The sequence below is a fragment of the Lepidochelys kempii genome, chromosome 14 (assembly GCF_965140285.1).
Source record: "Lepidochelys kempii isolate rLepKem1 chromosome 14, rLepKem1.hap1, whole genome shotgun sequence".
Classification (NCBI taxonomy): Eukaryota; Metazoa; Chordata; order Testudines; family Cheloniidae; genus Lepidochelys; species Lepidochelys kempii.
Genome location: NC_136393.1, coordinates 50,173,892 through 50,200,460, shown reverse-complemented (window position 1 = coordinate 50,200,460; position 26,569 = coordinate 50,173,892). Strand labels below are relative to the sequence as shown.

General features: G+C 70.1%; 2 protein-coding genes across 5 annotated transcripts in view; both read right to left on the bottom strand.

Moving 5' to 3' along the window:
• LOC140904581 (proteasome subunit beta type-7-like) lies at positions 1-4,922 on the bottom strand. Its single transcript, XM_073327009.2, has 8 exons — positions 4,611-4,922; positions 3,803-3,896; positions 3,392-3,489; positions 2,624-2,764; positions 2,155-2,270; positions 1,949-2,007; positions 780-931; positions 1-200 (listed from the first exon to the last, which is right to left on the bottom strand). Exons 1-8 carry the CDS (start codon positions 4,670-4,672, stop codon positions 89-91), a joined length of 834 nt encoding a protein of 277 aa, XP_073183110.2. The 5' UTR covers positions 4,673-4,922; the 3' UTR covers positions 1-88.
• A 3,340-nt stretch (positions 4,923-8,262) lies between these two features.
• LOC140904582 (complement C4-B) overlaps positions 8,263-26,569 on the bottom strand; it is a 32,726-nt gene continuing 14,419 nt past the window's right edge. For 3 of the 4 annotated variants that reach the window (XM_073327010.2, XM_073327013.2, XM_073327011.2), the window contains 28 exons: positions 26,223-26,378; positions 25,565-25,691; positions 25,349-25,420; positions 24,741-24,950; positions 24,303-24,414; positions 24,016-24,086; positions 23,794-23,933; positions 23,078-23,287; positions 22,611-22,662; positions 22,373-22,462; positions 20,508-20,711; positions 20,015-20,090; positions 19,654-19,810; positions 16,155-16,295; positions 15,842-16,010; positions 15,112-15,296; positions 14,669-14,827; positions 14,358-14,417; positions 13,541-13,634; positions 13,154-13,316; positions 12,384-12,474; positions 12,008-12,082; positions 10,986-11,088; positions 10,710-10,799; positions 10,175-10,267; positions 9,554-9,637; positions 9,220-9,352; positions 8,263-9,063 (listed from right to left, as the gene is read on the bottom strand). In XM_073327010.2, the coding sequence (XP_073183111.1) occupies positions 8,922-9,063; positions 9,220-9,352; positions 9,554-9,637; positions 10,175-10,267; positions 10,710-10,799; positions 10,986-11,088; positions 12,008-12,082; positions 12,384-12,474; positions 13,154-13,316; positions 13,541-13,634; positions 14,358-14,417; positions 14,669-14,827; positions 15,112-15,296; positions 15,842-16,010; positions 16,155-16,295; positions 19,654-19,810; positions 20,015-20,090; positions 20,508-20,711; positions 22,373-22,462; positions 22,611-22,662; positions 23,078-23,287; positions 23,794-23,933; positions 24,016-24,086; positions 24,303-24,414; positions 24,741-24,950; positions 25,349-25,420; positions 25,565-25,691; positions 26,223-26,378 (3,459 nt within the window). In that variant the 3' untranslated portion in view covers positions 8,263-8,921. The remainder of the gene's footprint in view (positions 9,064-9,219; positions 9,353-9,553; positions 9,638-10,174; positions 10,268-10,709; positions 10,800-10,985; positions 11,089-12,007; positions 12,083-12,383; positions 12,475-13,153; positions 13,317-13,540; positions 13,635-14,357; positions 14,418-14,668; positions 14,828-15,111; positions 15,297-15,841; positions 16,011-16,154; positions 16,296-19,653; positions 19,811-20,014; positions 20,091-20,507; positions 20,712-22,372; positions 22,463-22,610; positions 22,663-23,077; positions 23,288-23,793; positions 23,934-24,015; positions 24,087-24,302; positions 24,415-24,740; positions 24,951-25,348; positions 25,421-25,564; positions 25,692-26,222; positions 26,379-26,569) is intronic. The other variant, XM_073327014.2, reaches the window with a different exon arrangement.

Below are 26,569 nucleotides of genomic sequence, written 5' to 3'. Positions count from 1 at the left end.
GGGCGGTGCCCGGGGGGGGTCGGGGTCTCGGCGGGGGAGCGGTGCCCGGGGGGGGCGGGATCTCGGGGCCCCCCCGCGCCGGCCGCGCTCAGTCGACGTCCATCCCGGTCACCGTCTCGTCCAGCAGCTGGATCCGCAGGGGGGCGACGGCTTCGCTCAGCACCGCCGAGGTGCCGGCCCGGTACCGGTACCGGCCCTGCCTGCGGGGGTGGGAGTCAGCCAGCGCCCGGCCCGGCCCCCCCGCCCCGGACTCCTGGGTCCCCGCCCCGGCCCCCACGTCCCCCCCGCCCCGGACTCCTGGGTCCCCGCCCCGTCCGTCCCGACCCCGCCCTCTGCCCCGGACTCGTGGGTCCCCGCCCCGTCCGTCCCCGACCCCGCCCTCTGCCCCGGACTCCTGGGTCCCCGCCCCAGCCCCCACGTCCCCCCCGCCCCGGACTCCTGGGTCCCCGCCCCAGCCCCCACGTCCCCCCCCGCCCCGGACTCCTGGGTCCCCGCCCCGTCCGTCCCGACCCCCCCCCTCTGCCCCGGACTCCTGGGTCCCCGCCCCGTCCCGTCCGCCCCGGACTCCTGGGTCCCCGCCCCCTCCGTCCCCGACCCCGCCCTCTTCCCCGGACTCCTGGGTCCCCGCCCCGTCCGCCCCCCCTCTGCCCCGGACTCCTGGGTCCCCGCCCCTCCCGTCCGCCCCGGACTCCTGGGTCCCCACCCCGTCCGCCCCGACCCCCCCCCCTCTGCCCCGGACTCCTGGGTCCCCGCCACGTGGTGCCCCCGGGGGTTCTCACCTCTGCCCGCGGGCGATGGGGGTGCGGAAGGGGCGCAGGATCTGGGCCCCCCCCCGGGTGAGGACACACAGATCCACGTTGCTCCCCGAGCCCAGGTCGCCCAGCACCCCGGCCGTGATGGCGTCGGCCAGGAGCTCCTGGGCCTCCGCCAGCTGGGGGGAGAGAGGGGTGAGCCCGCCGGCCCGGACGCCTGGGTCCCCGCCCGGAGCCCCGCCCCACACACCCCCGCCCGGACACCTGGGTCCTTGCCCCGCCCCCACACACCCCGCCCGGACACCTGGGTCCTTGCCCCGCCCCCACACACCCCCGCCCGGACTCCGGGGTCCTTGCCCCGCCCCCACACACCCCGCCCGGACACCTGGGTCCTTGCCCCGCCCCCACACACCCCGCCCGGACACCTGGGTCCTTGCCCCGCCCCCACACACCTTGCCCGGACTCCGGGGTCCTTGCCCTGCCCCCACACACCCCGCCCGGACTCCCGGGTCCTTGCCCCGCCCCCACACACCCCAACCGGACTCCCGGGTCCTTGCCCCGCCCCCACACACCCTGCCCGGACACCTGGGTCCTTGCCCCGCCCCCACACACCCCGCCCGGACACCTGGGTCCTTGCCCCGCCCCCACACACCCCGCCCGGACTCCCGGGTCCTTGCCCCGCCCCCACACACCTTGCCTGGACTCCTGGGTCCTTGCCCTGCCCCCACACACCCTGCCCAGACACCTGGGTCCTTGCCCCGCCCCCACACACCCTGCCCGGACACCTGGGTCCTCACTCCACTCCCACACACCTTTCCTGGACTCCTGGGTCCTTGCCCCGCCCCCACACACCCCAACCGGAAACCTGGGTCCTCACCCCCACATCCCCTGCCCCAACACCTGGGTCCTCACTCCACTCCCACACACCCCACCCGGACACCTGGGTCCCTGCCCCCACATCCCCCGCCTGGAGCCTCGCCCCACGCACCCCTCCCAAATGACTGGGTCCTTGCTCCACCCCCACACACCCCGCCCAGACACCTGGGTCCCCACCCCCACATTCCCCACCCGGACACCTGGGTCCTTGCCCCGCCCCACCCCGCCTCCACATCCTCTGCCCAGATGCCTGAGTCCTGGCCCCACCCCACCCCCACCCACCCAGCCCGGACACCTGGGTCCCTGAGGCCCCCCCTCACCTCCATGTCTGGCTTGAACCGATCCTCAAGAACCGCAATGGCCGCCGCAGCCCCAGAGCCTGGGGGGCAGGGAGAGGGGTCAGAGCCAGCCCCATAGACTTCCCCCCCAGACATCCGCAGCCCCTCCCCGGTCCTCCCCCCACAGACACCTGCCCCTCCCTCCAAAGAGCCCATCCCCACCCAGCCCCCTGCCCCCCCCCGCTCACCCATGGAGGTGAAGGGCAGTTTGCTGGTGGAGCCGTGGGGGTGGACGCTGTACAGGTGGGGCCCGGTGGAGTCGACGCCCCCCAGGATCAGCGACGCCCCGATGTGACCCTGGTACCTGGGGTGGGGAGGAGACACTCTCGGAGCCTGTGACATCACCCCCACCCCAGTGACATCACACCGGAGCCTGTGAGGTCACAGCCACACTGGCCCTAGCCCCCGCTGAGTTATGTCACGATGCCCCGCCCTGTGCCGTGATGTCACGTCGTGATGTCACGCCCCGTGTCGCAATGCCCCACCCCATGGTGTGATGTCACACTGCGATGCCCCACCCCATGTGCTGATGTCACGCCGTGACGTCACGCCCCGTGTCGCAATGCCCCACCCCATGGCGTGATGTCACACTGCAATGCCCCTCCCCATGTGCTGATGTCACGCTGTGATGTCACGCGGCGATGCCCCGCCCCTCACCGGAACAGCATCTGCTTGAGGAAGCGGCAGGCGGTGGCCACCCGGGGCGGGCGGCCGGTGGCCAGCGAGTGCAGCTCCATGTTGGACGAAAGCATCTGGGTCGTCACCTCGGCGTCAGCCGCCACCCCCGCCCCACAGCAACTGGGGGAGAGAGACAGGGGGCGGGGCGGGAGTGAGGGGCACCGGCAGGGCTGGGGGGTCAGGGGGGGCTGCGGGTCGGGAGTGAGGGGCACCGGCAGGGCTGGTGGCTGCGGGTCGGGAGTGAGGGGCACCGGCGGGGGTCGGGGGGGCTGCGGGTCGGGAGTGAGGGGCACCGGCAGGGCTGGGGGGGGGCAGGGGGCTGCGGGTCGGGAGTGAGGGGCACCGGCAGGGCTGGGCTGGCAGGGGGTGCGGGTCGGGAGTGAGGGGCACCGGCGGGGGTTGGGGGGGGCTGCAGGTCGGGAGTGAGGGGCACCGGCAGGGCTGGGGGGGGCAGGGGGCTGCGGGTCGGGAGTGAGGGGCACCGGCAGGGCTGGGGGGTCAGGGGGCTGCGGGTAGGGAGTGAGGGGCACCGGCAGGGCTGGGGGGGCTGGTGGCTGCGGGTCGGGAGTGAGGGGCACCGGCAGGGCTGGGGGGTCAGGGGGCTGCGGGTCGGGAGTGAGGGGCACCGGCAGGGCTGGGCTGGCAGGGGGTGCGGGTCGGGAGTGAGGGGCACCGGCAGGGCTGGGGGGAGCAGGGGGCTGCGGGTCAGGAGTGAGGGGCACCGGGGGGTATTCGGGGGTCACTCACTAGATGTTGGGTGAGATGTAATGGATTTTCTCACAGTTCTTGTCAGCTACAACCATGTCATCGGTGGCGCGAGTGTCGGCCCCGAGAATTATCCCCTCCTGTGGGGAGATGTGGGGCAGGTCAGCGACCCATAGCCAGCCCCACAACTGTCCCCGGCTCCAGACCTCCCCTTGGGACAGGCTTCCAGCCCCTCACCCCCACCTGGGACAGACCCCCAATATCACATACCTGACCCCCCCAGTTCCCCCACCTGTCCCAGCCCCACACCTCCCCTTTGCACACACCCCCAGCTCCGTGGCCACAACCCCTCCTGCCACCATCCTGGAGCCCCAGCCCCCTATCCCAGCCCCCCTGCCCCTGGCACAGACCCCCCACCCTTTCCCAGCCCCCGCCGCCCCCCCATCCCATCACCTTGTAGATGAGGCCAGCGATGGTCGTTCCTGTTTTCCTGGCCTTGGGGGGCAGGAAACCCTGGGGGCCCCCAGCCTTCGCCAGAGCCGCATTCCTGGGTGGGGTAAGGAGGCACCACTGTGGGGGTGGATAGGACATGGGGCCCTTCCCCGCCGGGGGGTGCCAGCCACAGGTGTGACCCACCCCATGGTAGGCACATGCCCCCCTCAGGGCAATCCCAGCCCGTCCTCCGCTCCCATCGGCCCTTCCCCGGGGGCATCGTTCCACGACAACCAACTCGGGGGGCAGGGCCGGGCTAGCGGGGGGCTGCGGGTCGGGAGTGAGGGGCACCGGCAGAGCTGGGGGGGCCCAGGGCTGGGCTAGCAGGGGGCTGCGGGTTGGGAGTGAGGGGCACCGGCAGAGCTTGGGGGGCAGGGCCGGGCTAGCGGGGGGCTGCGGGTCGGGAGTGAGGGGCACCGGCAGAGCTGGGGGGGCCCAGGGCCGGGCTAGCAGGGGGCTGCGGGTTGGGAGTGAGGGGCACCGGCAGAGCTTGGGGGGCCCAGGGCCGGGCTAGCAGGGGGCTGCGGGTTGGGAGTGAGGGGCACCGGCAGAGCTTGGGGGGCAGGGCTGGCCCGGCAGAGCTGCGGGATGGGGGGCAGATTTTGTGTTTCACTTTTGCTCTCCAATCTCAGGGTGTTGCTGGTTGAGGCTCTGGGGGTCGAGCCCTGTGTGGATGCAGGGCCGGGGGGTGGTCTGAGGAGGGACCCAGGTGTCCGGGGGCAGGATGTGGGGGGCCTGTCTGTCTCTGCAAGGGGAGGGGGTGTCTCACCTCAGGCAGTTCTCGAAGGCGAAGCCCCCGTGTGGCTCCGGGGGGGCCTTGTCTCTGTCCATGTGGGGGGCAGGTGCTGGGACTGGGGGTCTCTGGGGGTCACTGGGAGGCCGGGCCTTGCTTGTCCCACGTCTTCCTGTGACTCCGTCGGCCTCGCTGGGTCCTTTCACTTTCCCTTTGGGTCACATGGAGCTGGGCAGGGCCCACGTGTGACGAAGTGGGCCTGTTCTTAATGTTTCCTCTGAATAGTGTGGGGGTGCCTCAGTTTCCCCTAGGCAGTTCTTAAGTATCTAGGGGGTGGGGTAAGGGTGTATGATCATTGCAGGGCCCTGGAGGGCAGGTGTGTGCAGGGGTCTGGACACAGAGAATGGCCGACACCCTGTTTCCTGGCAACTGATGGCCTGGGCCCTTCCCCCCTGGGAGGTGAGAGCTAAAGGGTTGGAGAACAAAGGAATCCGGTGCCCTCCTGGCCCGGGAAAGGGACAAAGCCCAGAGCAGGGGGGCTGGAGGGAGTTTCAGTTTGGGGCTGGCTGGGACATGGAGTGAAGGGCAGACGTGGTTGTCTGGCTCACTGCCCCCCAAAATGGACCCAGCTGAGGGGTCCCGTTCTCTGCACCTACAAGCTCTGTGTTAGACCTTGTTCCTGTCGTCTAATAAACCTTCTGTTTTCCTGGCTGGCTGAGAGTCCCGTCTGACTGCGGAGTTGGGGGGCAGGACGCTCTGGCCCCCCAGGACCCCACCTGGGCGGACTCGCTGGGGGAAGCGCATGGAGGGGCAGAGGAGGCTGAATGCTCCGAGGTCAGACCCAGGAAGGTGGAAGCTGGGTGAGCTGTGTGTCCTGCAGACAGGCTGCTCCCAGAAAGGCGACTGCCCCAGAGTCCTGCCCGGCTTCACGGGGAGCAGTTCCAGAGCATCGCCCAGGGACTCCGTGACACCACGCACCAGAGCCAGGATCCGCCCCACACCCGACTGGACGCCCCCCAGGCCCCATAGCGCCACAGCCCGGCACCCCACACACCTCACACCCCCCAGGCCCCACGGCGCCGCACCCCACACACTCCACGGCCCATCACCCCATGGCCCACCACGTCCCGCACCCACAGCTACGATGCCCCCCCACACACACACACAGACCCCCCCGTACAACACACAACACGCCGCGACCACCCACAGCACAAGCTTCTAGAGAACCTAGGTGCCTGGGGGCCACAAACACACAAACCCCCTGAGATTGGGGAGGGGGGAGGAGGAGCCATGGGCTGGGCTGGCAGGGGCTGCGGGTCGGGAGTGAGGGGCACCGGCAGGGCGGGGAGCCCAGGGCAGGGCGGGCAGGGGGCTGCGGGTCGGGAGTGAGGGGCACCGGCAGGGCTGGGGGGAGCCCAGGGCAGAGCTGGCAGGGGGCTGCGGGTCGGGAGTGAGGGGCACCGGCAGAGCTGCGGGGAGCCCAGGGTTGGGCTGGCAGGGGCTGCGGGTCGGGAGTGAGGGGCACTGGCAGGGCTGGGGGGAGCCCAGGGCAGGGCTGGCGGGGGGCTGCGGGTCGGGAGTGAGGGGCACCGGCAGAGCTGCGGGGAGCCCAGGGTTGGGCTGGGGGGAGCCCAGGGCAGCGCTGGCGGGGGGCTGCGGGTCGGGAGTGAGGGGCACCGGCAGAGTGGGGGGAGCCCAGGGTTGGGCTGGCAGGGGGCTGCGGGTCGGGAGTGAGGGGCACCGGCAGGGCTGGGGGGAGCCCAGGGCTGGGCGGGCAGGGGGCTGCGGGTCGGGAGTGAGGGGCACCGGCAGGGCTGGGGGGAGCCCAGGGCTGGGCGGGCAGGGGGCTGCGGGTCGGGAGTGAGGGGCACCGGCAGGGCGGGGAGCCCAGGGTTGGGCTGGCAGGGGGCTGCGGGTCGGGAGTGAGGGGCACCGGCAGGGCGGGGAGCCCAGGGTTGGGCTGGCAGGGGCTGCGGGTCGGGAGTGAGGGGCACCGGCAGGGCTGGGGGGAGCCCAGGGCTGGGCGGGCAGGGGGCTGCGGGTCGGGAGTGAGGAGCCGGCGCTTGCAGTGACATCATCCTGATGACCTCACAATGCTGCCTAGCAATGACCTCACCGTGGGGGGCGAGGCCTGGGGGGGTCTCTCCCGAGGATGAAATGGGCTGGATGGACCCTGGTTTCCCTGCTTGTGTCTCAGGTCCAAGGTGAGCGAACTCAGGCGTCCGGGACACTCCCCTCCCCCATGGGGGCCACTTGAGGAGGGTGAGCCTGGGCTTTGTCGAGCCTGGGCTTTGGGCTCCTATTTGATCGTCTGATTATTATAGAACCCAGGCGTCCGGGGCCCCATTGGATGTGGGGGGTCTTTCCTATCTCCTGGGGGGCTGACACCTCTCCTGCCCCCCCCCCAGGTCTCTGCTCCTGCCCACCTGAAGGTGTCGCCACCCCAAACAGCTGGGTCCCGGCTCTCTGCATCTGGCTGGCTCTGAACCTCTCGCTGCTCGGAGCCCTGGGGGGTCGGCGTGGGGCTCACCCGCCGCAGAAAGGACCCAGGTATCCGAGGGGGGGAGGGGAGGGGGAGAAGTGGAGAGGACCCACGTGTCCAGGGGAGAGATGTCATTGGCCCCAGGCGTCGGGGAAGTCCCCCAAAGCTGGAGCAGGGTCGGGGGAGGGGAAGGAGCTTTACCGAACCCAGGCGTCCGGGTGCCTGAAGTCCCCTGTCCCCTGCTCTGTTGCAGGATCCACCCCGAAGTGATGCTCACAGACTGGGCAGGGGGCCCCCGCCCCAACCCCCTCAGCCCCCCGCTGGAATAAACGGGGAGCCAGACACCGAATGGGAGTCAATTGGGGGGGCTGAGGAAACAGCAGGTGGGGGGAACAGAGGGGGACAGGGGGGTGGCCAAGGGGTGCCGGTGGGCAGGGGTGGGGGGAACAGGGGGTACTGTCAGTGATGGGGGGCAGGGCAGGGGGTACTGGGTTCAGCCCTCAATGGAGCCGACACGGCAGTCAGGGGGAAACATGTTTTATTCCAATCAGCTCCAGGAATGGGGGGTCCCGGTCCGGCTGGGCCAGCGGTTCTGACCCGAGCCAGGCTGGGGGAGGAGGTTGGCAGCTCCAATCTGGGCTGGGGGGGCTGTTCCGATCTGGGTTGGGGGCAGTTCCAGGCAGGTTGGGGGCCCGGTTCTAATCTGGGGGTCGTTCCAGGCGTGGGGCAGTTCCGGGGGCAGTTCCAGGTGGGCAGGGGTGGTTCTGGGGGCGGTCCCAGGGACGGTTCCAGGCGGGCGGGGGCGGGTCCCGGGGGGATCCAGGTGGTCCCGGGGCGGATCCAGGCGGGCGGGGCGGATCCAGGCGGGCGGGGGGCAGTCCCGGGGCGGATCCAGGCGGGCGGGGGCGGTCCCGGGGGGGATCCAGGCGGTCCCGGGGGGGATCCAGGCGGGCGGGGGCGGTCCCGGGGGGGATCCAGGCGGTCCCGGGGCGGATCCAGGCGGGCGGGGGCGGTCCCGGGGGGGATCCAGGCGGTCCCGGGGCGGATCCAGGCGGGCGGGGCGGATCCAGGCGGGCGGGGGCGGTCCCGGGGGGGATCCAGGCGGTCCCGGGGGGGATCCAGGCGGGCGGGGGTGGTCCCGGGGGGGATCCAGGCGGTCCCGGGGCGGATCCAGGCGGGCGGGGCGGATCCAGGCGGGCGGGGGGCGGTCCCGGGGGGGATCCAGGCGGTCCCGGGGGGGATCCAGGCGGGCGGGGGGCGGTCCCGGGGGGGATCCAGGCGGTCCCGGGGGGGATCCAGGCGGGCGGGGCGGATCCACGCAGGCAGGGGCGGTCCCAGGGGGATCCAGGCGGTCCCGGGGGGATCCAGGCGGTCCCGGGGGGGATCCAGGCGGGCGGGGGCAGTCCTGGGGCGGATCCAGGCAGGCGGGGGCGGTCCCGGGGGGATCCAGGTGGTCCCGGGGCGGATCCAGGCGGGCGGGGCGGATCCAGGCGGGCGGGGGCGGTCCCGGGGGGGATCCAGGCGGTCCCGGGGGGGATCCAGGCGGGCGGGGCGGATCCACGCAGGCAGGGGCGGTCCCAGGGGGATCCAGGTGGTCCCGGGGCGGATCCAGGCGGATCCAGGTGGTCCCGGGGCGGATCCAGGCGGGTGGGGCGGATCCAGGCGGGCGGGGGGCGGTCCCGGGGGGGATCCAGGCGGTCCCAGGGGGGATCCAGGCGGGCGGGGCGGATCCACGCAGGCAGGGGCGGTCCCAGGGGGATCCAGGCGGTCCCGGGGGGATCCAGGCGGTCCCGGGGGGGATCCAGGCGGGCGGGGGCAGTCCCGGGGCGGATCCAGGCGGTCCCGGGGCGGGCAGAGCAGGGCGCTCAGACCTTGCAGCCGTGCTGCCCGTAGCCCTCGGCGAAGGCCCGCAGCTGGGCGCAGCGGTTCCGGTTGACCGTGGCCTGACACTGCTTCGGGTCGGGCAGCTCCTCGATCCAGGCGGCCGCGTCCAGCAGGTACCGGCGGCTGGGGGGGCAGTGGGGCTCAGCGGGGGCCTGGGCGACCCCCACCCCTCTCTGCCCCCCGCCCCACTGCCCCCATGGAGCCCTCTCTGCCCCCCGCCCTCCCGCCCTCTCTGCCTCCGATACGTCCCCCCCGCTCCCCCCCACCCCCCGCACTCACCGGCCCTGGGGGTCCCGGGTGTCCCCGTCCTGCCCCATCAGGAGGTAGCGTCTGCCCGGCCCCAGGCGGATCCGGCACGAGCCCCGGACCAGGAACAAGCGGCTCTGCCCAGCCTGCAGCCCCACGTCCTCCGCTGGGGGGGGGAGGTTAGATGGGGGGTCACCCTGCTCCCTTCTTCCCCGGGCACCCCAACCCCTTCCCCGCCCCTCCCCCCAGCTCATCCCCCACTCCCTCCAGCTCACTCCCCCTCCCCCCACAATCCCCTCTCCCCCAACTCACTCCCCCTCCCCCCAGCTCATCCCCCTCCCCTTCCCCCACAATCCCCCCCACTCACTGAACTGCAGGGGCTCCAGGATCTCGGCCTCGTAGGACCGGAAGCCGCTCAGCTCCTCCAGCCGCTGGACCCGAACCTCGTACGCTGGGGGAAGGGGTGGGGGTCAGCGCGGGGAGGGGTCACACAGCCCCTCCCCCATCCCGTATTGCGCCCTGGGGCTGCTCGGAGGGTTGTGGGGGGCTGTGGGTCAGGGTCTGTGGGGTGATGGGGCGCTGAGACCAAATGGGAATTTTTCATAGTATTTTGCACAAACATGGTGTGTGCCTCAGTTTCCCCACATGCTGCATGTTTCACAGGGTGGGGGAAGGGAGTTTCCTATGGGCTGGGGGCAGTCAACCCCAGACTTTCCCGGGAGCTTGGCCAAAGGCCGGGGCAGGAGGCCGGGCTGAGCCCGAGGTGGGGGGAAGGAGGGGCTGCTGGGGACTTGGGGGTCGAGCCAGGTCTGTGGGGCTGACCCACACCGCTGCCGCTCCCTGCACTCGGCGTTAACAGAGGAGTTTCTACGACGAACCAACCCACATCTTCCCTGCCGGCTGCGGCATGGGGCCGGTGGGGCGGGGCTGTGGGGGCTCATGGGGCGGGGCCAGGGGGGCCCGTGGGGCGGGGCCAGGGGGGCCGTACCATACTGCACCCGGGGGCTATAGCAGGCGAACTCCGTCCGACTGGCCTCCGTCATCTCGTCCTTCAGGGTCCGCCTCAGCTGCGGGCAGGCGCCTGCGGGGGAGATGGGTCAGGACGCCTGGGTTCCCTCCCAACCCCGGCTTGGGGAGGGGAGGGGGGTCCAGTGGTAGAGCAGGCGGGGCTAGGAGCCAGGACTCCTGGGTTCTCTCCCGGCTCGGGGAGGGGAGGGGGGACTGGTGGGTTAGAGTGGGGGGGACTGGGAGCCAGGACTCCTGGGTTCTCTTCTGGCTCGGGGAGGGGAGGGGAGGGGAGGGGGGTCCAGTGGGTAGAGCGGGGGGCTGGGAGCCCAGACGCCTGGGTTCTCTCCCAGCTTGGGGAGGGGAGGGGGGTTTAGTGGGTAGAGCAGGGGGGTCTGGGAAGCAGGACTCCTGGGTTCTCTCCAGGCTAGGGGAGGGGGTCCAGTGGATTAGAGCAGGGGGGCTGGGAGCCCGGACGCCTGGGTTCCCTCCCGGGGGGCGAGCAGGCGGGGTCTCACCTTCGGCGCACTGGCAGACCTCCTTGGAGCACAGGGCGGAGACGAACCTGCTCCGGGCCGGGGCCGTGTAGAAGATGCTGCACTGCTGGGCTGGGGGGAGAGGTGGGGGGTGAGGGGCCAGTGGGGGCGGCTGGAGCCCCACTGCCCCCCATGTGCCCCCTTCCCCACCCCACTCCCATGTATCCCATATGACCCCTCCTGCCCCCCACACTACCCCCCCATCCTGCCCCCCAACTCCTCCCCCTGCCCCCCCATCCTGCCCCCCCACCTCCCCACCTGGCTCGTAGAAGTCGTAGAGGCTGGCGCTGGCCGGCTGGAGCAGGCCCACGGGCACCGTCTGGGCCGCCCGGAACCCCACACAGTCCCGCTCCTGGGGGACCTGGGGGGCGGGACGGGGGTCAGACACCGGGAGAGACCCCCCCACTGAAACCGCAGCACCCCGGGGGGCCCCTCCCTCCTGTCCCCCATCACCGCTCAGCCCCCCAACTCCCCCCACTGCAACCGCAGCACCCCAGAGGGCCCCTCCCTCCTGTCCCCCATCACCGCTCAGCCCCCCAACTCCCCCCACTGCAAACGCAGCACCCCGGGGGGCCCCTCCCTCCTGTCCCCCATCACCGCTCAGTCCCCCAAGCCCCCCACTGCAACCGCAGCACCCCGGGGGGCCCCTCCCTCCTGTCCCCCATCACCGCTCAGCCCCCCAACTCCCCCCACTGCAAACGCAGCACCCCGGGGGGCCCCTCCCTCCTGTCCCCCATCACCGCTCAGCCCCCCAACTCCCCCCACTGCAACCGCAGCACCCCGGGGGGCCCCTCCCTCCTGTCCCCCATCACCGCTCAGCCCCCCAACTCCCCCCACTGCAAACGCAGCACCCCGGGGGGCCCCTCCCTCCTGTCCCCCATCACCGCTCAGCCCCCCAACTCCCCCCACTGCAACCGCAGCACCCCGGGGGGCCCCTCCCTCCTGTCCCCCATCACCGCTCAGCCCCCCAAGCCCCCCACTGCAACCGCAGCACCCCAGGGGGCCCCTCCCTCCTGTTCCCCATCACCGCTCAGCCCCCCAACTCCCCCCACTGCAACTGCAGCACCCCAGGGGGCCCCTCCCTCCTGTCCCCCATCACCGCTCAGCCCCCCAACTCCCCCCACTGCAACCGCAGCACCCCAGGGGGCCCCTCCCTCCTGTCCCCCATCACCGCTCAGCCCCCCAACTCCCCCCACTGCAACTGCAGCACCCCAGGGGGCCCCTCCCTCCTGTCCCCCATCACCACTCAGCCCCCCATACCCCTCCCTGCCCCCTCTCACCGTCTCGAAGTAGAGCAGAAGTCTCTGGCCCTGGACTTCGTAGTGGCTGATGTAACGATCGGCCAGGTCCTTCAGCTGCGGGGGGACGAGGGGGTTACACATGCCTGACACGGCCCCCCAGACATCCCCCAGCTCCGCCCCCACACAGACACCCAGCCCCTCCCCCCACAGCCCCTCCCCCCCACACACAGCCACTCAGAGCCCCTCTCTCCCCACCCCACTGAGACATGGCCCCCTCTAGGGAGAGGGGCAGGGCGCCCCCTACGGGGGGTGATGGCGCATGAGTGTCTGAAGGTGGCATCAGGCAGGCGAGAGGAGGGAGGGGGGCCAAGGTGGGGGGATGGACGGGGGAGTGGGGGGATCGGGGGCCCCCGACCTTGTCGAGGTCGTCCATGTGGGGCTGGAAGCCGCTCAGCAGGGTGATGTCGGCAATAGCCATGCCGGAGAGACGGGAGCCCGGCTGCCTCCTGCGGGGGAGGGGACACCGTAAGCATGGGGGGGACACCAGGAAGTCCCGCCCCCCGTGTCAGTGTCCTTGTAGCACATGGACATAGAGGAAGTCCCGCCACCAACGGAAAGGAGGTTAAGGCAGAAAGTCCCGCCCCCACATGGATACATCAGACCCGCCCCCATAAGAGTTACGGTATGACAGAAAGCCCTGCCCCCACAGCACATGGACCACAGGAAGTCCCACCCCTGTTAGAATAAGGCTAAGACAGGAAGTCCCACCCCCCCCACAGCACATGGACAACAGGAAGTCCCACCCCTGTTAGAATAAGGCTAAGACAGGAAGTCCCACCCCCCCACAGCACATGGACCACAGGAAGTCCCACCCCTGTTAGAATAAGGCTAAGACAGGAAGTCCCACCCCTGTTAGAATAAGGCTAACACAGGAAGTCCCACCCCTGTTAGAATAAGGCTAAGACAGGAAGTCCCCCCCCCCACAGCACATGGCCAACAGGAAGTCCCACCCCTGTTAGAATAAGGCTAAGACAGGAAGTCCCACCCCCCCACAGCACGTGGACAACAGGAAGTCCCACCCCTTAGAATGAAGCTAAGACAGGAAGTCCCACCCCCCACAGCACAGGGACAACAGGAAGTCCCGCCCCCCAGCAGAAGTGCCGCGGCCCTGGCGTCCCGACTCACCAGATGCAGACGGAATAGGCCACGTCCTTGTCGCGCCTGCGGGGGTCGGCTGCCTCCCTGCGGCGCCGGCGCCGGGCGTCGAACCAGTGGATGGGGTGAAGCGGGGCCTCGGCCGCGGGGGCCTCCCCCTCATAGTCGTAGTCATAGTCATCCTCCTCGTCCACTGCGGGGCACAAACCGCAGCATCAGCCCGGGAAGTGGGGGCCGGCCCTTTAACAGGCGTGGCCTAAGCGCGTGGACGCCACGGAGGAGGCGGGGCCTCGCTGCAGCGCTGGAAGCTCCGCCCCCCACGCCAATGGGGAAATGAGAAGGCCTAACGCGCGGGCCCTGGCCGGGGGGCGGAGCCTCGGGCGCCCCGGGAACCCGTCCCGCGCCGGGGAGACTCACCCTCGAAGCGCACGTCCCCGCTGACCGTCACCTCCAGCCCCAGGCTCTGGCAGGAGCCATTGTGCAGCTCCAGCACGTTGTACAGCTTCAGCACCTGGGCAAAGGCAGGCAGCCGGCCAGGAGAACCCAGGAGTCCGGGCTTCCAGCCCCTCCCCCAACCCGCTCTCACCCCCTCCCAGAGCCGGGGAGAGAACCCAGGAGTCCTGGCTCCCAGCCCCCTGCTCAGACCCACCCGCCCCCACTCCCCTCCCAGAGCCAGGGAGAGAACCCAGGAGTCCGGGCTTCCAGCCCCTCCCCCAACCCGCTCTCACCCCCTCCCAGAGCCGGGGAGAGAACCCAGGAGTCCTGGCTCCCAGCCCCCTGCTCAGACCCACCAGCCCCCACTCCCCTCCCAGAGCCGGGGAGAGAACCCAGGAGTCCGGGCTTCCAGCCCCTCCCCCAACCCGCTCTCACCCCCTCCCAGAGCCGGGGAGAGAACCCAGGAGTCCTGGCTCCCAGCCCCCTGCTCAGACCCACCAGCCCCCACTCCCCTCCCAGAGCCGGGGAGAGAACCCAGGAGTCCGGGCTTCCAGCCCCTCCCCCAACCCACTCTAACCACCCGCCCCCACTCCCCTCCCAGAGCCAGGGAGAGAACCCAGGAGTCCGGGCTTCCAGCCCCTCCCCCAACCCGCTCTCACCCCCTCCCAGAGCCGGGGAGAGAACCCAGGAGTCCTGGCTCCCAGTCCCCTAGCTCTAATCCACCAGACCCCACTCCCCTCCCTGAGCCAGGCAGAGAACCCAGGCGTCCTGACCCCGCCCCCAGGCCTGTGTTACTCACAGTCAGGGTCCCCTTTCCTTTCCCTTCCACCTTCACTTGGAGGCTGTCGCCCAAGGAGAACTGGGGGGAAGAAGTGGGGGGGGTGTCAAATAAAATGGTAAAACCAAGGGCAACACTGGGGGGTTGTTAAACCACCTCTCAGCCCATGGGCTGGGAGAAATCGGGGGACACGGAATGGGGTGGGGAGTGGCTGGCTCAGGGGGGCGGGGAATGGGGCTCGGGGCCTGTCCCCTCAAGGGGACACCAGCTCCCATCCGGCCCCGGGGCAGGGACTGGCTGGCTCGGGACGGGAGGCATCTGGGTTCATTCACCTGCAGTTCTTCCTGGATGTGGTTCTGGGATCGGTCCAGGGTGACTTTCTTGGTGCCCGATTTGCCTGGGCTGGAGAAAGTTAAATCCAGCGTGTTCCCTTCCGGGGTGTAGGTGTTGATCCAGTACTGGGAGAGGGCATCCAGTGCCACCACCGTGTCCTGCAAGCAGCCGGCGATGGGACCCAGGAGTCCTGGCTCCCAGCCCCCACACTCTAACCCGCTAGCCCCCACTCCCCTCCCAGAGCCAAGGAGAGAACCCAGGCGTCCTGGCTCCCAGACTCACCCACTCCCCGCTCTAACCCGCCAGCCCCCACTCCCCTCCCAGAGCCAAGGAGAGAACCCAGGCGTCCTGGCTCCCAGACTCACCCACTCCCCGCTCTAACCCACCAGCTCCCACTCCCCTCCCAGAGCTGGGGTGAGAACCCAGGAGTCCTGGCCGGGACCTGTGTGGATTTGAAGCCGCCACCATAGTTCCTCTGCTCCATCAGCCACCGGGCGACCTTCTTGGCGCTTGAGAGGTCGTTGCGCAGCACGAAATGCAGAAGCCCGTAGGCCGTGGCCTCGACTGAGATGGCCGAAGCGGAGGTGGCCCCACCCTGCTCCACTGCCCAAAACATCATGGTCCCCTCTGCGGGGGGAGAGAGACCCAGCTTGAATTTACCATCCTTGGGAGCTGCAGTACCGCCCGGCGCCGCTGGGGGGAGCCGGGGGCTGCAGTACCGCCCGCCGCCGCTGGGGGGAGCCGGGGGCTGCAGTACCGCCCGCCGCCGCTGGGGGGAGCCGGGGGCTGCAGTACCGCCCGCCGCCGCTGGGGGGGTGTCACTGTGACACATTCTGGAGGCGCAGAGGAAGGGTTTCTATGGGGCTCACTCAGATCCCCCAAGGGCAGAGTAAAGGGGCTTCTTCCAGTTTGGAGGTCAGGGATGGGGCAGAGGCTGCAGCGGGGAGCTGGGGGGGCAGAGGCTGAAGCAGGGGGGCTGGGGGGGCAGAGGCTGCAGCGGAGGGGCTGGGGGGCAGAGGCTGAAGCAGGGGGGCTGGGGGGGCAGAGGCTGCAGCGGAGGGGCTGGGGGGGCGAGGCTGAGGTAGGGGGGCTGGGGGGGCGAGGCTGAAGCAGGGGGGCTGGGGGGGCGAGGCTGAGGCAGGGGGGCAGAGGCTGCAGCCAGCAGGACGCACCCGTGTCCTGCAGGGCGAGCGCCCGGAGCCGGCTGTCCGCAGCCCCGATGGCCGCCCCGTCGTCGGAGGCCAGGGACAGGGCGTAGGCCGTGATGGTGGCCGGGTAGGGGGCCAGCCCCTGGTGCGGCCCGGCCGACAGGTACCGTGTGGCCCGGGACAGGCTGCTTTTCTGCGGGGGGGGTAAGATCAACAATCAGACAGACCCCCCCAGCCCCCTGAGTCCCCCCACTTCCCCATCTCCCTCGTAACCCCCCAGCCTGCCCCCCATCTCCACCCACGTGCTCCCCCTGGCCCCCCCCAGCCTCCCCCGTACCACGCGTTGCTGCTGCTCCTCCTTCTCTGCCTTCCGCTCCGGGTCGGCTTCTTGCCCCTCGTACAACCCCAGCGCCTGCTTCAGGGCCACCACCACGAACGCCGTGAGCGAAACGCCCCCTTGGTGCCCCCCGACGCCCCCCTGGGGGGTGAGAGAGCGGGGATGAGCATGCGAGGTGCACGTGCGAGGGACGCCCTGCGGGTTGGTCGCGGTGAGTTCCCCATGTGCCTGGCCTGGGGTCTTAGTGACATCCCCTCTCCCCCCACCGCCCTGGGCCCTGGGGGGTGCCCGTCGGGGCCTGGGGCGTGCGTACAAATCCGCATGTGCACGGCGTGAGGGGGCAGCGGGCTTGGAGTGTGAGTGTGCAAATCTGAGCATGCGAGTCCCAAGGGGCTGGGGGAGCCGGGGGGCACGTTTGGGCGTGCATGGTCGGAGGGGAGCGCGCAGAGCAGAGCGTGCGAGTCCCAAGGGGCTGGGGGAGCCGAGGGCACATTTGGGCGTGCACGGTCGGAGGGGAGCGCGCAGAGCGGAGCGTGCGAGTCCCAAGGGGCTGGGGGAGCCGGGGGGCACGTTTGGGCGTGCACGGTCGGAGGGGAGCGCGCAGAGCGGAGCGTGCGAGTCCCAAGGGGCTGGGGGAGCCGGGGGGCACGTTTGGGCGTGCACGGTCGGAGGGAAGCACGCAGAGCGGAGCGTGCGAGTCCCAAGGGGCTGGGGGAGCCGGGGGGCACGTTTGGGCGTGCACGGTCGGAGGGGAGCACGCAGAGCGGAGCGTGCGAGTCCCAAGGGGCTGGGGGAGCCGGGGGGCACGTTTGGGCGTGCACGGTCGGAGGGGAGCGCGCAGAGCAGAGCGTGCGAGTCCCAAGGGGCTGGGGGAGCCGAGGGCACGTTTGGGCGTGCACGGTCGGAGGGGAGCGCGCAGAGCGGAGCGTGCGAGTCCCAAGGGGCTGGGGGAGCCGGGGGGCACGTTTGGGCGTGCACGGTCGGAGGGGAGCGCGCAGAGCGGAGCGTGCGAGTCCCAAGGGGCTGGGGGAGCCGGGGGGCACGTTTGGGCGTGCACGGTCGGAGGGGAGTGCGCAGAGCAGAGCGTGCGAGTCCCAAGGGGCTGGGGGAGCCGGGGGGCACGTTTGGGCGTGCACGGTCGGAGGGGAGCGCGCAGAGTGGAGCGTGCAAGTCCCAAGGGGCCGGGGGAGCTGAGGGCACGTTTGGGTGTGCACGGTCGGAGGGGAGTGCGCAGAGCGGAGCGTGCGAGTCCCAAGGGGCTGGGGGAGCCGGGGGGCACGTTTGGGCGTGCACGGTCGGAGGGGAGCGCGCAGAGCGGAGCGTGTGAGTCCCAAGGGGCCGGGGGAGCTGAGGGCACGTTTGGGCGTGCACGGTTGGAGGGGAGTGCGCAGAGCGGAGCGTGCGAGTCCCAAGGGGCTGGGGGAGCCGGGGGGCACGTTTGGGCGTGCACGGTCGGAGGGGAGCGCGCAGAGCGGAGCGTGCAAGTCCCAAGGGGCTGGGGGAGCCGGGGGGCACGTTTGGGCATGCACGGTCGGAGGGGAGCGCGCAGAGCGGAGCGTGCGAGTCCCAAGGGGCTGGGGGAGCCGGGGGGCACGTTTGGGCGTGCACGGTCGGAGGGGAGCGCGCAGAGCGGAGCGTGCGAGTCCCAAGGGGCTGGGGGAGCCAGGGGGCACGTTTGGGCGTGCACGGTCGGAGGGGAGCGCGCAGAGCGGAGTGTGCGAGTCCCAAGGGGCCGTGGAGCAAGGCTGTGCGGGTGAGCCGGCAGAGCTCAGGGTGTGAGCGCGAGTCTGAGGAAGGGAGCGCCTGGGGTGCCGTGGTGAGTGTGCGGCCTGCTGGGTTAGCGTGCAAATGGGAGTGCAAATACTTGTGCAAATCGTGGGCTGTGTGTTGGTGTGACTCCAGCAGGGCCCCAAGCCCAGGGTCTAGCCTGTGTGTGCCAGGAGAGCACTCTGGACGTTGCACACCAGGGCGGCGAGTGTGCATGGGTGGGATTGCAACATGACAGGGAGTGTGCGACGTTCTGAGCGTACGATCGCCTCTCACTGGCGGGGGCAGGGCCAGGACGGGTTCCTGAACTCCCCGACCGAGCGGCCCCAGGCCCGGACGCAGAGACGGCTTCGGAAGAGATGGGGCCGAACCCGGGTGCGACACGCAGGCCCTTGGGAGGGAGGAGGGGCTGCGAGCTGGGGCTTGTGACGTCAGCAAACGAGGCTCGTCTCTGGCCGTGGCTTTGATCCAAAGATCAAAAAAGGGGGATTCGTGTTTGGGGAGACACTGGAGGGAACTAGGGCGATTGGCTCTGGCTCTGGGGAGGTTGGGGCGACCTGGCTCTGAACGGTTTCAGGGATAAATTACCTCGGGCTAATGGCCGGGATGTTTGGGAGGAGGAGACTTGAGCCTGCTGTTTTCTCAGGCCAAAAGGCTGCAGGAAATGTATAAAGACCCCGGGACCCGATCCTCCTTCATCGCTGATCTGCTTTGGGGTTCACGAGGGGGAAACCCTGAGCCACAAGGATGGAGACCCCCAGTCACTGGGGAGTCTCCGCGAACACGGACATTGGACTGCACCCTGCGGACCGTTTCTAAAAGGGCTTTGACCACTACAAACTCAGCTCTGCTCGGTGTCTGAGCTCAGGAACTGAGCTCGGGACTGTCTGGATAGCCACCGTTTAACCAACACTGCCTCTCTCTTCTTTTTTAACACATTTTAGTTTAGTTAACAAGAATTGGCGAGAAGCAGGAGTTCTGGGTAAGATCCGAGTTCTCATTGGACCTGGGTGTGCGGCTGATCCTTTGGGGTGGGAAGGCCCTTTTCCGTTCGGTGACGAGATAAGGTTTTCAGTGACCATCATCACATCTGACGTGCGTGTCTGGACGGCGGGCGGAGGCCGGGCACTGGAAGGGCACTGCGTTGTTTGGACGTCTGGGCACCCAGGGAGGTGGGACAGAGGCTGCTTTGGCCTGGCTGGGTAAATCTCGGCAGTGGAATATCCGCCTGCCCCGCGCTGTTTGCAGTTCGCCCTGATTGAGTGACCTCAGCTGGCTCCCACGGGCAGCCCCGTCCCAGGGCAACATGACAGGCCCCTGTGCACTGGGGCACCGGTGTGACTCAGTGGCAAGTCTGCGAGGGCAGTTGTGCAATACACCGGCTAGTGTGCAAGGGGCCTAGTGCATGCAGTAGCATGGGTGAATGTGCAACATCTCCGTGAGTGTGTGAAGGCAGTTGTGCAACATAGTTGGTGAGCGTGTAACAAGTGTGAGCGTGTGATGTGGAGCGACTATGCAAGTGTGCAAGGCAGCAGGGTGTTAGGATGATGGTGCAGATGAAAGTGAGCATGCAAAATTGGGGATCAGGTGTGCAAGGCCCAGGGTGTGAATGTGAGTGTTAGGCAGTGATGTGTGTGAATGTGCAAATGTGTTTGTGCAAGGCAACTGTGTGAGGGCAGTGTGCAGGCAGCAGTGAGCGTGCAAGGGCATCGGGGGGCACGTGCAACGTCACCTGCATGTCCCGGTGGATGACGGGCTGCGGGTCACGGAAGGAGCCGTCGGTCTGTTGGTTTCCCAGCAGCCACGTGACCGACTCTCGGATCCCGGCATTGTCCACGACCTGGTACTGCCGGCTGAGCACCAGGACCTTCACCACGAACGCCGTCAGCCTGGGGGGGCCGGGATCGGGGGGCTGACTCACGGACCCCTGGCAGAGGATCCCCCCCTCAACGCCTCCTGGCCTTTCCCCAGGGATTGGATCCCCCCACAGAACCCCCAGCCCTTGACACCCCCCCCACATCCCCCTCACAGAGCTCCCGGGCTTGGACCCCCCACCCCCCGACCCTCCCCAGGACCCCCCAGCCCCGGCTCACCAGCTGCTGCTGGGCCGGTGCAGCCAGGCGCCGTAGGACCCGTCTGTCTTGCGGAAGGTCAGGATCCGCTCGTAGCCTGGCAGGGGAGGGGATGGGACAGGGGGTCATGTTGGCAGGTTTGACCCCCACCCTCCATGCCCACGGCCCCCCGTGCGCTCCGTGCTGGGCTGGTGCCTGGGGTGTGCGGGAGAGGGAGGGAAAAGCATCCGCATGTCTGTGCGCTGGGCATGGGGGGGGGCCTGTGCAGGTGGCTGCCCACGTGTGTGCAAGGGCTGGGGCCGGCTGCGGGGCACCCATGTTGCCAGGGGACCAGCATGCAAGCTGGGGTCCGGTGCCCCATGCCCTCAGCTGGGGCTTGTGTACAGCCCCCCATCCCAGGCCCTCAGCCCTCATCCTCACCTGCCCCTGGTGCCCAGGCCCCCCCAACCACGCCCACCCCAGTACCCAGCCCCCTCGCCTCTGCCCTCGCCTGCGTGATGCCCAGGTTGCTCACCCACGCGTAGGTTGTCCAGCCCCTCCTGCTTGCGCTCGGGTTTCAGCTGGGCCCACTGCTCCGTCTCGTCCAGGTACCGCATGGCGTAGAGCCCGGGCGCCATGTAGATCATCGTCTGCTCCGCGCAGCCCCGCGGCACCTGCAGCAGCCCCACCAGCCCGGTGGGCGAGAGCGAGTTGTCCAGCGTGTCCACGGGCACGTCGGCTGCCCCACGGCGGGAGGAGAGCGAGACAGCATCAACGACCCTCAGACACCGCACCGGGGAGAGCGAGATAGAGCCCCACAGACCCACAGACACCGCGCCGGGGAGAGCAAGACAGCGTCATCGACCCTCAGACACCGCACCGGGGAGAGCAAGACAGCGTCATCGACCCTCAGACACCACGCCGGGAGAGTGAGATAGAGCCCCAGCAACCCACAGACACTGCACCAGGGCCGGGGAGAGGTGGTGTTGGGGTGGGTCTACAGGGAGGGGGAATGTGGTGGGGTGGGTATATGGGGAGGGGGCATCCAGTGGAATGGGGGAGGGGCATCAGGGCAGTGACAAAGTGGTGATGTTCTCAGCGTTTTCTCCGAACACTGTATTTGCCTGTTTCCCCTCTGAGTTACTCAGGTGTCGAGTTGGTGGCTGTCACGCTACTGACTTGAACTGGGACCGTATAGAACATGGTTGCAACCAAGCTCCCGTCGTGGCCCCAGCTCTTGTGCAAAGGGGTGGGATGCGGTGTCTCGGAGGGGGTGAGGCTGGCCGGTTGGGATTATGCCGTCTGGGTGCAGGTGTCACGTTGTATTTAAAGATGCCGGCGTTAGCTCTGGCCTGTCTGCAGTTCACACAGGTGCTCTGCTCCTGGGGGACACCCCAGACAAGTGGGGGTGGCCCATGACGGCCCATGAGCGACACCCCTGACCCACAGCGGACACGCCGGGGGACTCAGCCCGGCAGGCGGGGAGAGGCCTAAGGGCCAGACGCTGGGGCCTCCAAGCCAGGTGCCGGGCAGCTGGTTTTGGGGACAAAGGAAGCAGAGGCCACGTGACAAGACACTCTCAAGGGCCCCGGAGACCCTCCGCCTGGTCTCCAGTCCTGCGCCTGGCCTCGGAGGGACTTGGCTACACGCGGAAGCGCTGACCCAAGGGCTGAAGGACCTGGGGATGTTCTCCAGAGCCGGGATTTGACCCTGCAGCTTCGTCCGTCCCCGCCCCACACCTGAAGCACGGACTTGGCCGTTGCTGGAGGTCATGGACTCCACGTGACCGACTCCAGCTCTTCTCTCGTCGATTTGCAAGGCTGAAGGGTCGGCAGCCGCGAGATTTGGGGTAAGAGCTGATCTGTTCGTTGACCTGGATCTGGGGCTCGGGCCTTTGGGATGGAGGGACCCTTTCCCTTCACTGGGGAGCTGGTTTCCACAGCCAGTCGTCCCCCCAGGCAGCGCTGCCGGTGGGGACACCCGGGAACCGGGCTGTCCGAGGGGATGGCTTGGCCGACGTCTGGTTGCCCAGTGGGGTGGGACCCACGTCCCCTCCGTGGGGCCGGTTGGAGCCGGTGCGGCGCGGTTTGGCCTCCGTTGACTCTCGGCTGGCTCCCGCCGGAGGCCGCGGCGTCACCGGGTCGCAGCGACCCCTAGGGACCGGCCGAGGCGGTCGCCTGACCACCGGGCAAGGAGCAGCCCAGGGGGCCGGCTGGCCCGGGACGGGGACAAAGGCCAGAGGCGGGATGGGGGGGGGTGCTGGGCAGCTGGGAGTGAGTCAGTCTCTGGTTTTGGGACTCGAGGGGGGGCCCAGGACCTGGGCGGCGGGGGGCGGTGATGAGGGAGGGGCAGCGGGGGCATGGGAAAGGTGGGGGAGGGGCAGCGGGGGGGTTCTCTCACCCGTGACGCGGACGCTCATCTTGAAGTCCTGGCCGGGGATGGCATCGGGGGGCAGCTCCCCCGGGACCTCCAGCACCCGGCTGCGCCTCTCTGTGTGGGGACGGGGGGTCAGACAGGATCCAGGCAGCCCCCAAACCCCACCCCAGGGGCAGCCCCCCCACAGAGAGCCCCTCCGTTGGCACCCTATGGAGCCCCTCAGAGACTTCCCTCTGCCCCCCACCCCCTGGGGGTCACCCACCTTCAGGATACAGCGAGTAGCTCATCTCCTCCAGGTGGGCAGCACCTTCTCTCTGGGGGGGGCAAGATGGGGGGGTCAGAACTGATGCCTCGGGGGGGGCAGAGCAGGTTGGGGAGGGATAGGCGGGGGAGGGGCAGGAGCAGACAGGGAGGGGCAGGTGGGGGAGGGGCCGGGGCATCGAAACAGGCGGGGGAAGGGCAGGCGGGGGAAGGGCAGGCGCAGATGGGGAGGGGCAGGGGCAGCGGAGCAGGTGGGGGATGGGCAGGCGGGGGGCAGGGCAGGCAGGGTAGGGGCGGATGGGGAGGGGCCGGTGCAGCGGAGCAGGAGGGGGAGGGGTAGGCGGGGGAGGGGCAGGAGCAGATGGGGAGGGGCCGGTGCAGCGGTGCAGGCGGGGGAGGGGCAGGCTGGGGAGGGGCAGGCGGGGGAGGGGCAGGCGGGGGTTCTGTGGGGCTCAGCCCCCCTCTCACCTCCACCCGCAGGCTCCGGGTGACGCTGTCCCCGAGCCCCCAGCTGCCCTGTGCTGTGACGGTGACGGGGATGTCGGCGGCGCCCATGGGCACCACGGCAAAGGGCACGGCCAGTGCCCCCTTGGCCGGGACCTGCAGGGCCTGTCGCCGCACCCGGTCCCCCGTCGCCGGGGAGCAGATGCCCTCGGAGCGCTCCATGTACACCGAGACCTGGGGAGAGAGAGACTGAGACCCCCGCACGGGCCTGGGGGGCCGGAGAGAGGGGCACAGGACTGGGGGGCACCGGCAGGGCTGGGGCAGGGGGCTGTGGTTTAGGGCTGAGGGGCACTAGGGGGCAGAGTGCTGTGGGTCGGGAGTGAGGGGCACCGGCAGGGCTGGGGGGGCCCAGGGCCAGGCTAGCAGGGGGCTGCGGGTCGGGAGTGAGGGGCACCGGCAGGGTGGGGGGGGCAGGGCCGGGCTGGCAGGGGGCTGCGGGTCGGGAGTGAGGGGCACCGGCAGGGTGGGGGGGGCAGGGCCGGGCTGGCAGGGGGCTGCGGGTCGGGAGTGAGGGGCACTGGCAGGGCTGGGGGGGCAGGGCCGGGCTGGCAGGGGGCTGCGGGTCGGGAGTGAGGGGCACCGGCAGGGCTGGGCGGGCAGGGGCTGCGGGTCGGGAGTGAGGGGCACCGGCAGGGCTGGGGGCAGGCGACCAGGGGGCGCGGCCGAGCAGGGCCCCTCACGTTGACGGGCCGATCCTGGTAGTTGTACAGCACCGGGCGCAGCTCCAGCTGCTCGAAACGCTTCACCGCGTAGGGCAGCCGGAGAGAGACGTGGAAATCCTGGAAGACGCGGACGCTGAGCGGGTCGGACACGCAGATCCCTGGGGCAGGGGAGGAGCTGGGTGAGCCGGGGGGCCGGGGGGCGGACGGACGGGGGGCGGGCGGACGGGGGGACGGACTCACCGGTGGTCGGCGACATGCTGACAGCCTGGATCTCCCAGGTGGTGATCGAATCCGGCACCAGGTGGGTTTGCCTGCGGGAGATGGGCGGGGGGGTCAGTGGGGTGGGGGCGGGCTGCACATGGAGGCTGGGGGGCTGGGTAGGGAGGGTGGCCCCAGGGGAGGTGTTTGGAGGGATATGGGGGGATGCCCGGCAAGATGGGGAGCCCTGGGGTGGGGGGGAGGGGCACTGCAGGAGACATGGGGGGAGGGGGGCGACATGGGGGAGGGGCTCCCCGGGGGTCCCTGACCGGCTGCTCCTGTCCACGGTGATGGTTTTCCACAGCCAGCTCTCGGGGAAGACGCTCCGGGTCTGCACAGAATCGTCGTCGAAGAAATCGTCCTCTTCCACGTCGGGGTTCACTGCACGGGGCACAGCGGGGCGGGGTCAGGGACGGGGGGGACCCCAGACCCAGGCTCCCACCCCCTGCTCCAACCACCTGCCCCCACTCCCCGCCCAGAGCCCGGGAGAGAACCCAGGCGTCCTGGCTCCCAGCCCCCCCTGCTCTAATCCACCAGCCCCCCTCCCCTCCCAGGCCTGGGGACAGAACCCAGGCGTCCTGGCTCCCAGCCCCCCCTGCTCTAACCCACCAGCCCCCGCTCCCCTCCCAGGCCTGGGGACAGAACCCAGGCGTCCTGGCTCCCAGCCCCCGCCCAAGCCCAGGGCAGGACCCGGTGTCAGGGCTCACCGCGGGCCAGCCCGCCGGAGCCCCAGTTCCGGGCCTTGCGGCGCAGCTGGGTAGCGAATTGGCAGCAGTCCAGGAAGGCGGGCCGGCAGCGGGGGGCCTCGGCGCCCGGGATCCGCGTCGCTCGCTGCTCGCACGTCCGGCGCATCGGCACCCGCGTCATCCCGTCCCGGCAGCACCGCAGAGCCACTGGGTCGGCCTGGTACTGCGAGGCTGGGGGCAGACGGGGCGCGGGGGGCAGAGCGTCAGACGGGCGCGGGGGGGAGGCCGGGCACCACGGGCCTTGCCCGGGGTCCCAGGCTGGCCATGGGGCAGAGCGGGAGCTGCCGTGGGGAGCAGGGGGCTGGAGCCCACAGGGTCGGTCTCGGAGGTGGTGGGGCCAAACAGCCAGCCCTGGGCAAAGAGGGGCACCCGTGGGGGGCTGGAACAGCAAAGAAGTCCTCCAAGGGGCAGCCCCACGGCCGGGATGGCCCAGCACCGAGCTGGTGGATCCATGGCACAGGGTGGGTGCAGGGGTCGGTGGAGGGATGGGGGGCTCGGTGGGTGCAGAGGTGGGTAGATCCTGCCCCCTCCCCCTCGGGCAGAGCCCCCCCCTTACCTCCCAAACTCACCCTTCTTCTGGGCCTGCACCTGGAAGTCCAGCGAGCGCTTCCTGCGGGGGGCATCCTGGCCGCAGCCATGCCCTGGGGGTCCAAAGACCATGGGAGGGGGTAAGACTGGGGCGGGTCACAGCCCCTGAGCCCCCTCCTGGCCCCCAAGTGACCCCCGCCCCTCAGCCCCCTCTTCCCCTCCCCTCCCCGGGTCCTCCCTCCTGCCCCCCGTCTCACCGCTCCGCAGCGAGCTCTGCAGATCCCCCGCGCGTAGGGCCAGGCCGGCGTCTCCGAAGACCCCCAGGGCGTTGGCCCCACTGCCTGGCGAGCAGCCCAGGTCGTAGCTGTCCATGGCCGCAAACACCTGGGGGGCGGGGGACAGAAGCCGGGGGATGGGGGGCGGGGGACAGAAGGGGAGATTCATTGTCCCACCAGGGCCCTTGGCCACGCCCGTCATGGCCCCATTCTCTGGCCATTGACCGTTCGGGGTCACAGGTCACCAGCGGGGTTGTGGGTCAAACCCAAGTCCTGGGGGTGAGGCCAGGGCCAAGGGCCCTTTGAATGGAGGAGGGCGTGATTGGCCAGTCATGGGCATAGGGCCAGTTGGGAGGTCAGAGGTCAAACCCAAGGGCCGATGACCATCCACGCCTAATGGGTTGACCGTTCAAAGGTTGTAGGTCAAGGCAGAGAGGTCGTGGGTCAAGCCCAAGGAGGCTAATGGCCTGGAGATGACCGTTGGCTCTCCATGGGTTGGCCATGGAAGGTCCCAACTCCAGGCTGGGGGTTGTAGGCCAAGCCCCAGGCTGGGGGGTGACTTTAGGGGGCGATGGCCGATCTGGTGGTGGCTCGGCCCCACGGGGAGGTCGGGGGCCAGGGCGGGGGGGCTCAGCCATACCTTGGCGGGCGTGAGGCGGTGCCGGCGGTTGACGATGTAGACGGCCGAGTCGACGGCCACCAGGGAGACGGAGGCGCGGGAGTCGGTGGCCACTGTGAACTTGAGCATCTCGTGGGGGCGCAGCTCCCAGCTGCCCGACTCCAGCTGCAGCTCCAGCTGGGGGGCACGGGTCAGGGGGGACCCACATCCCACCCCACACACCCCACCCTGCTCCGTGCCCCACCTCACCCACCCCACAAACCCCATTGCACCCCACAGAACTCCTGCACCAAACCCTGCCCCACAACTTACCCTGCCTCAACCCCCCGTCCCCACTCACTGCCCCACACCACCCGCCTCCCCGCTCC

What these genes read in the sequence shown, in the direction of transcription:
- LOC140904581 (XM_073327009.2), bottom strand. Translation starts at nt 4,672, where the DNA reads ATGGACAGAGACAAGGCCCCCCCGGAGCCACACGGGGGCTTCGCCTTC. An exon ending in CTCAAGCAGATGCTGTTCCG is followed by an intron (nt 2,271 to 2,623) that starts GTGAGGGGCGGG and finishes TCCCCACCCCAG; the next exon opens with GTACCAGGGTCACATCGGGG. An exon ending in GGTTCAAGCCAGACATGGAG is followed by an intron (nt 932 to 1,948) that starts GTGAGGGGGGGC and finishes CTCTCCCCCCAG; the next exon opens with CTGGCGGAGGCCCAGGAGCT.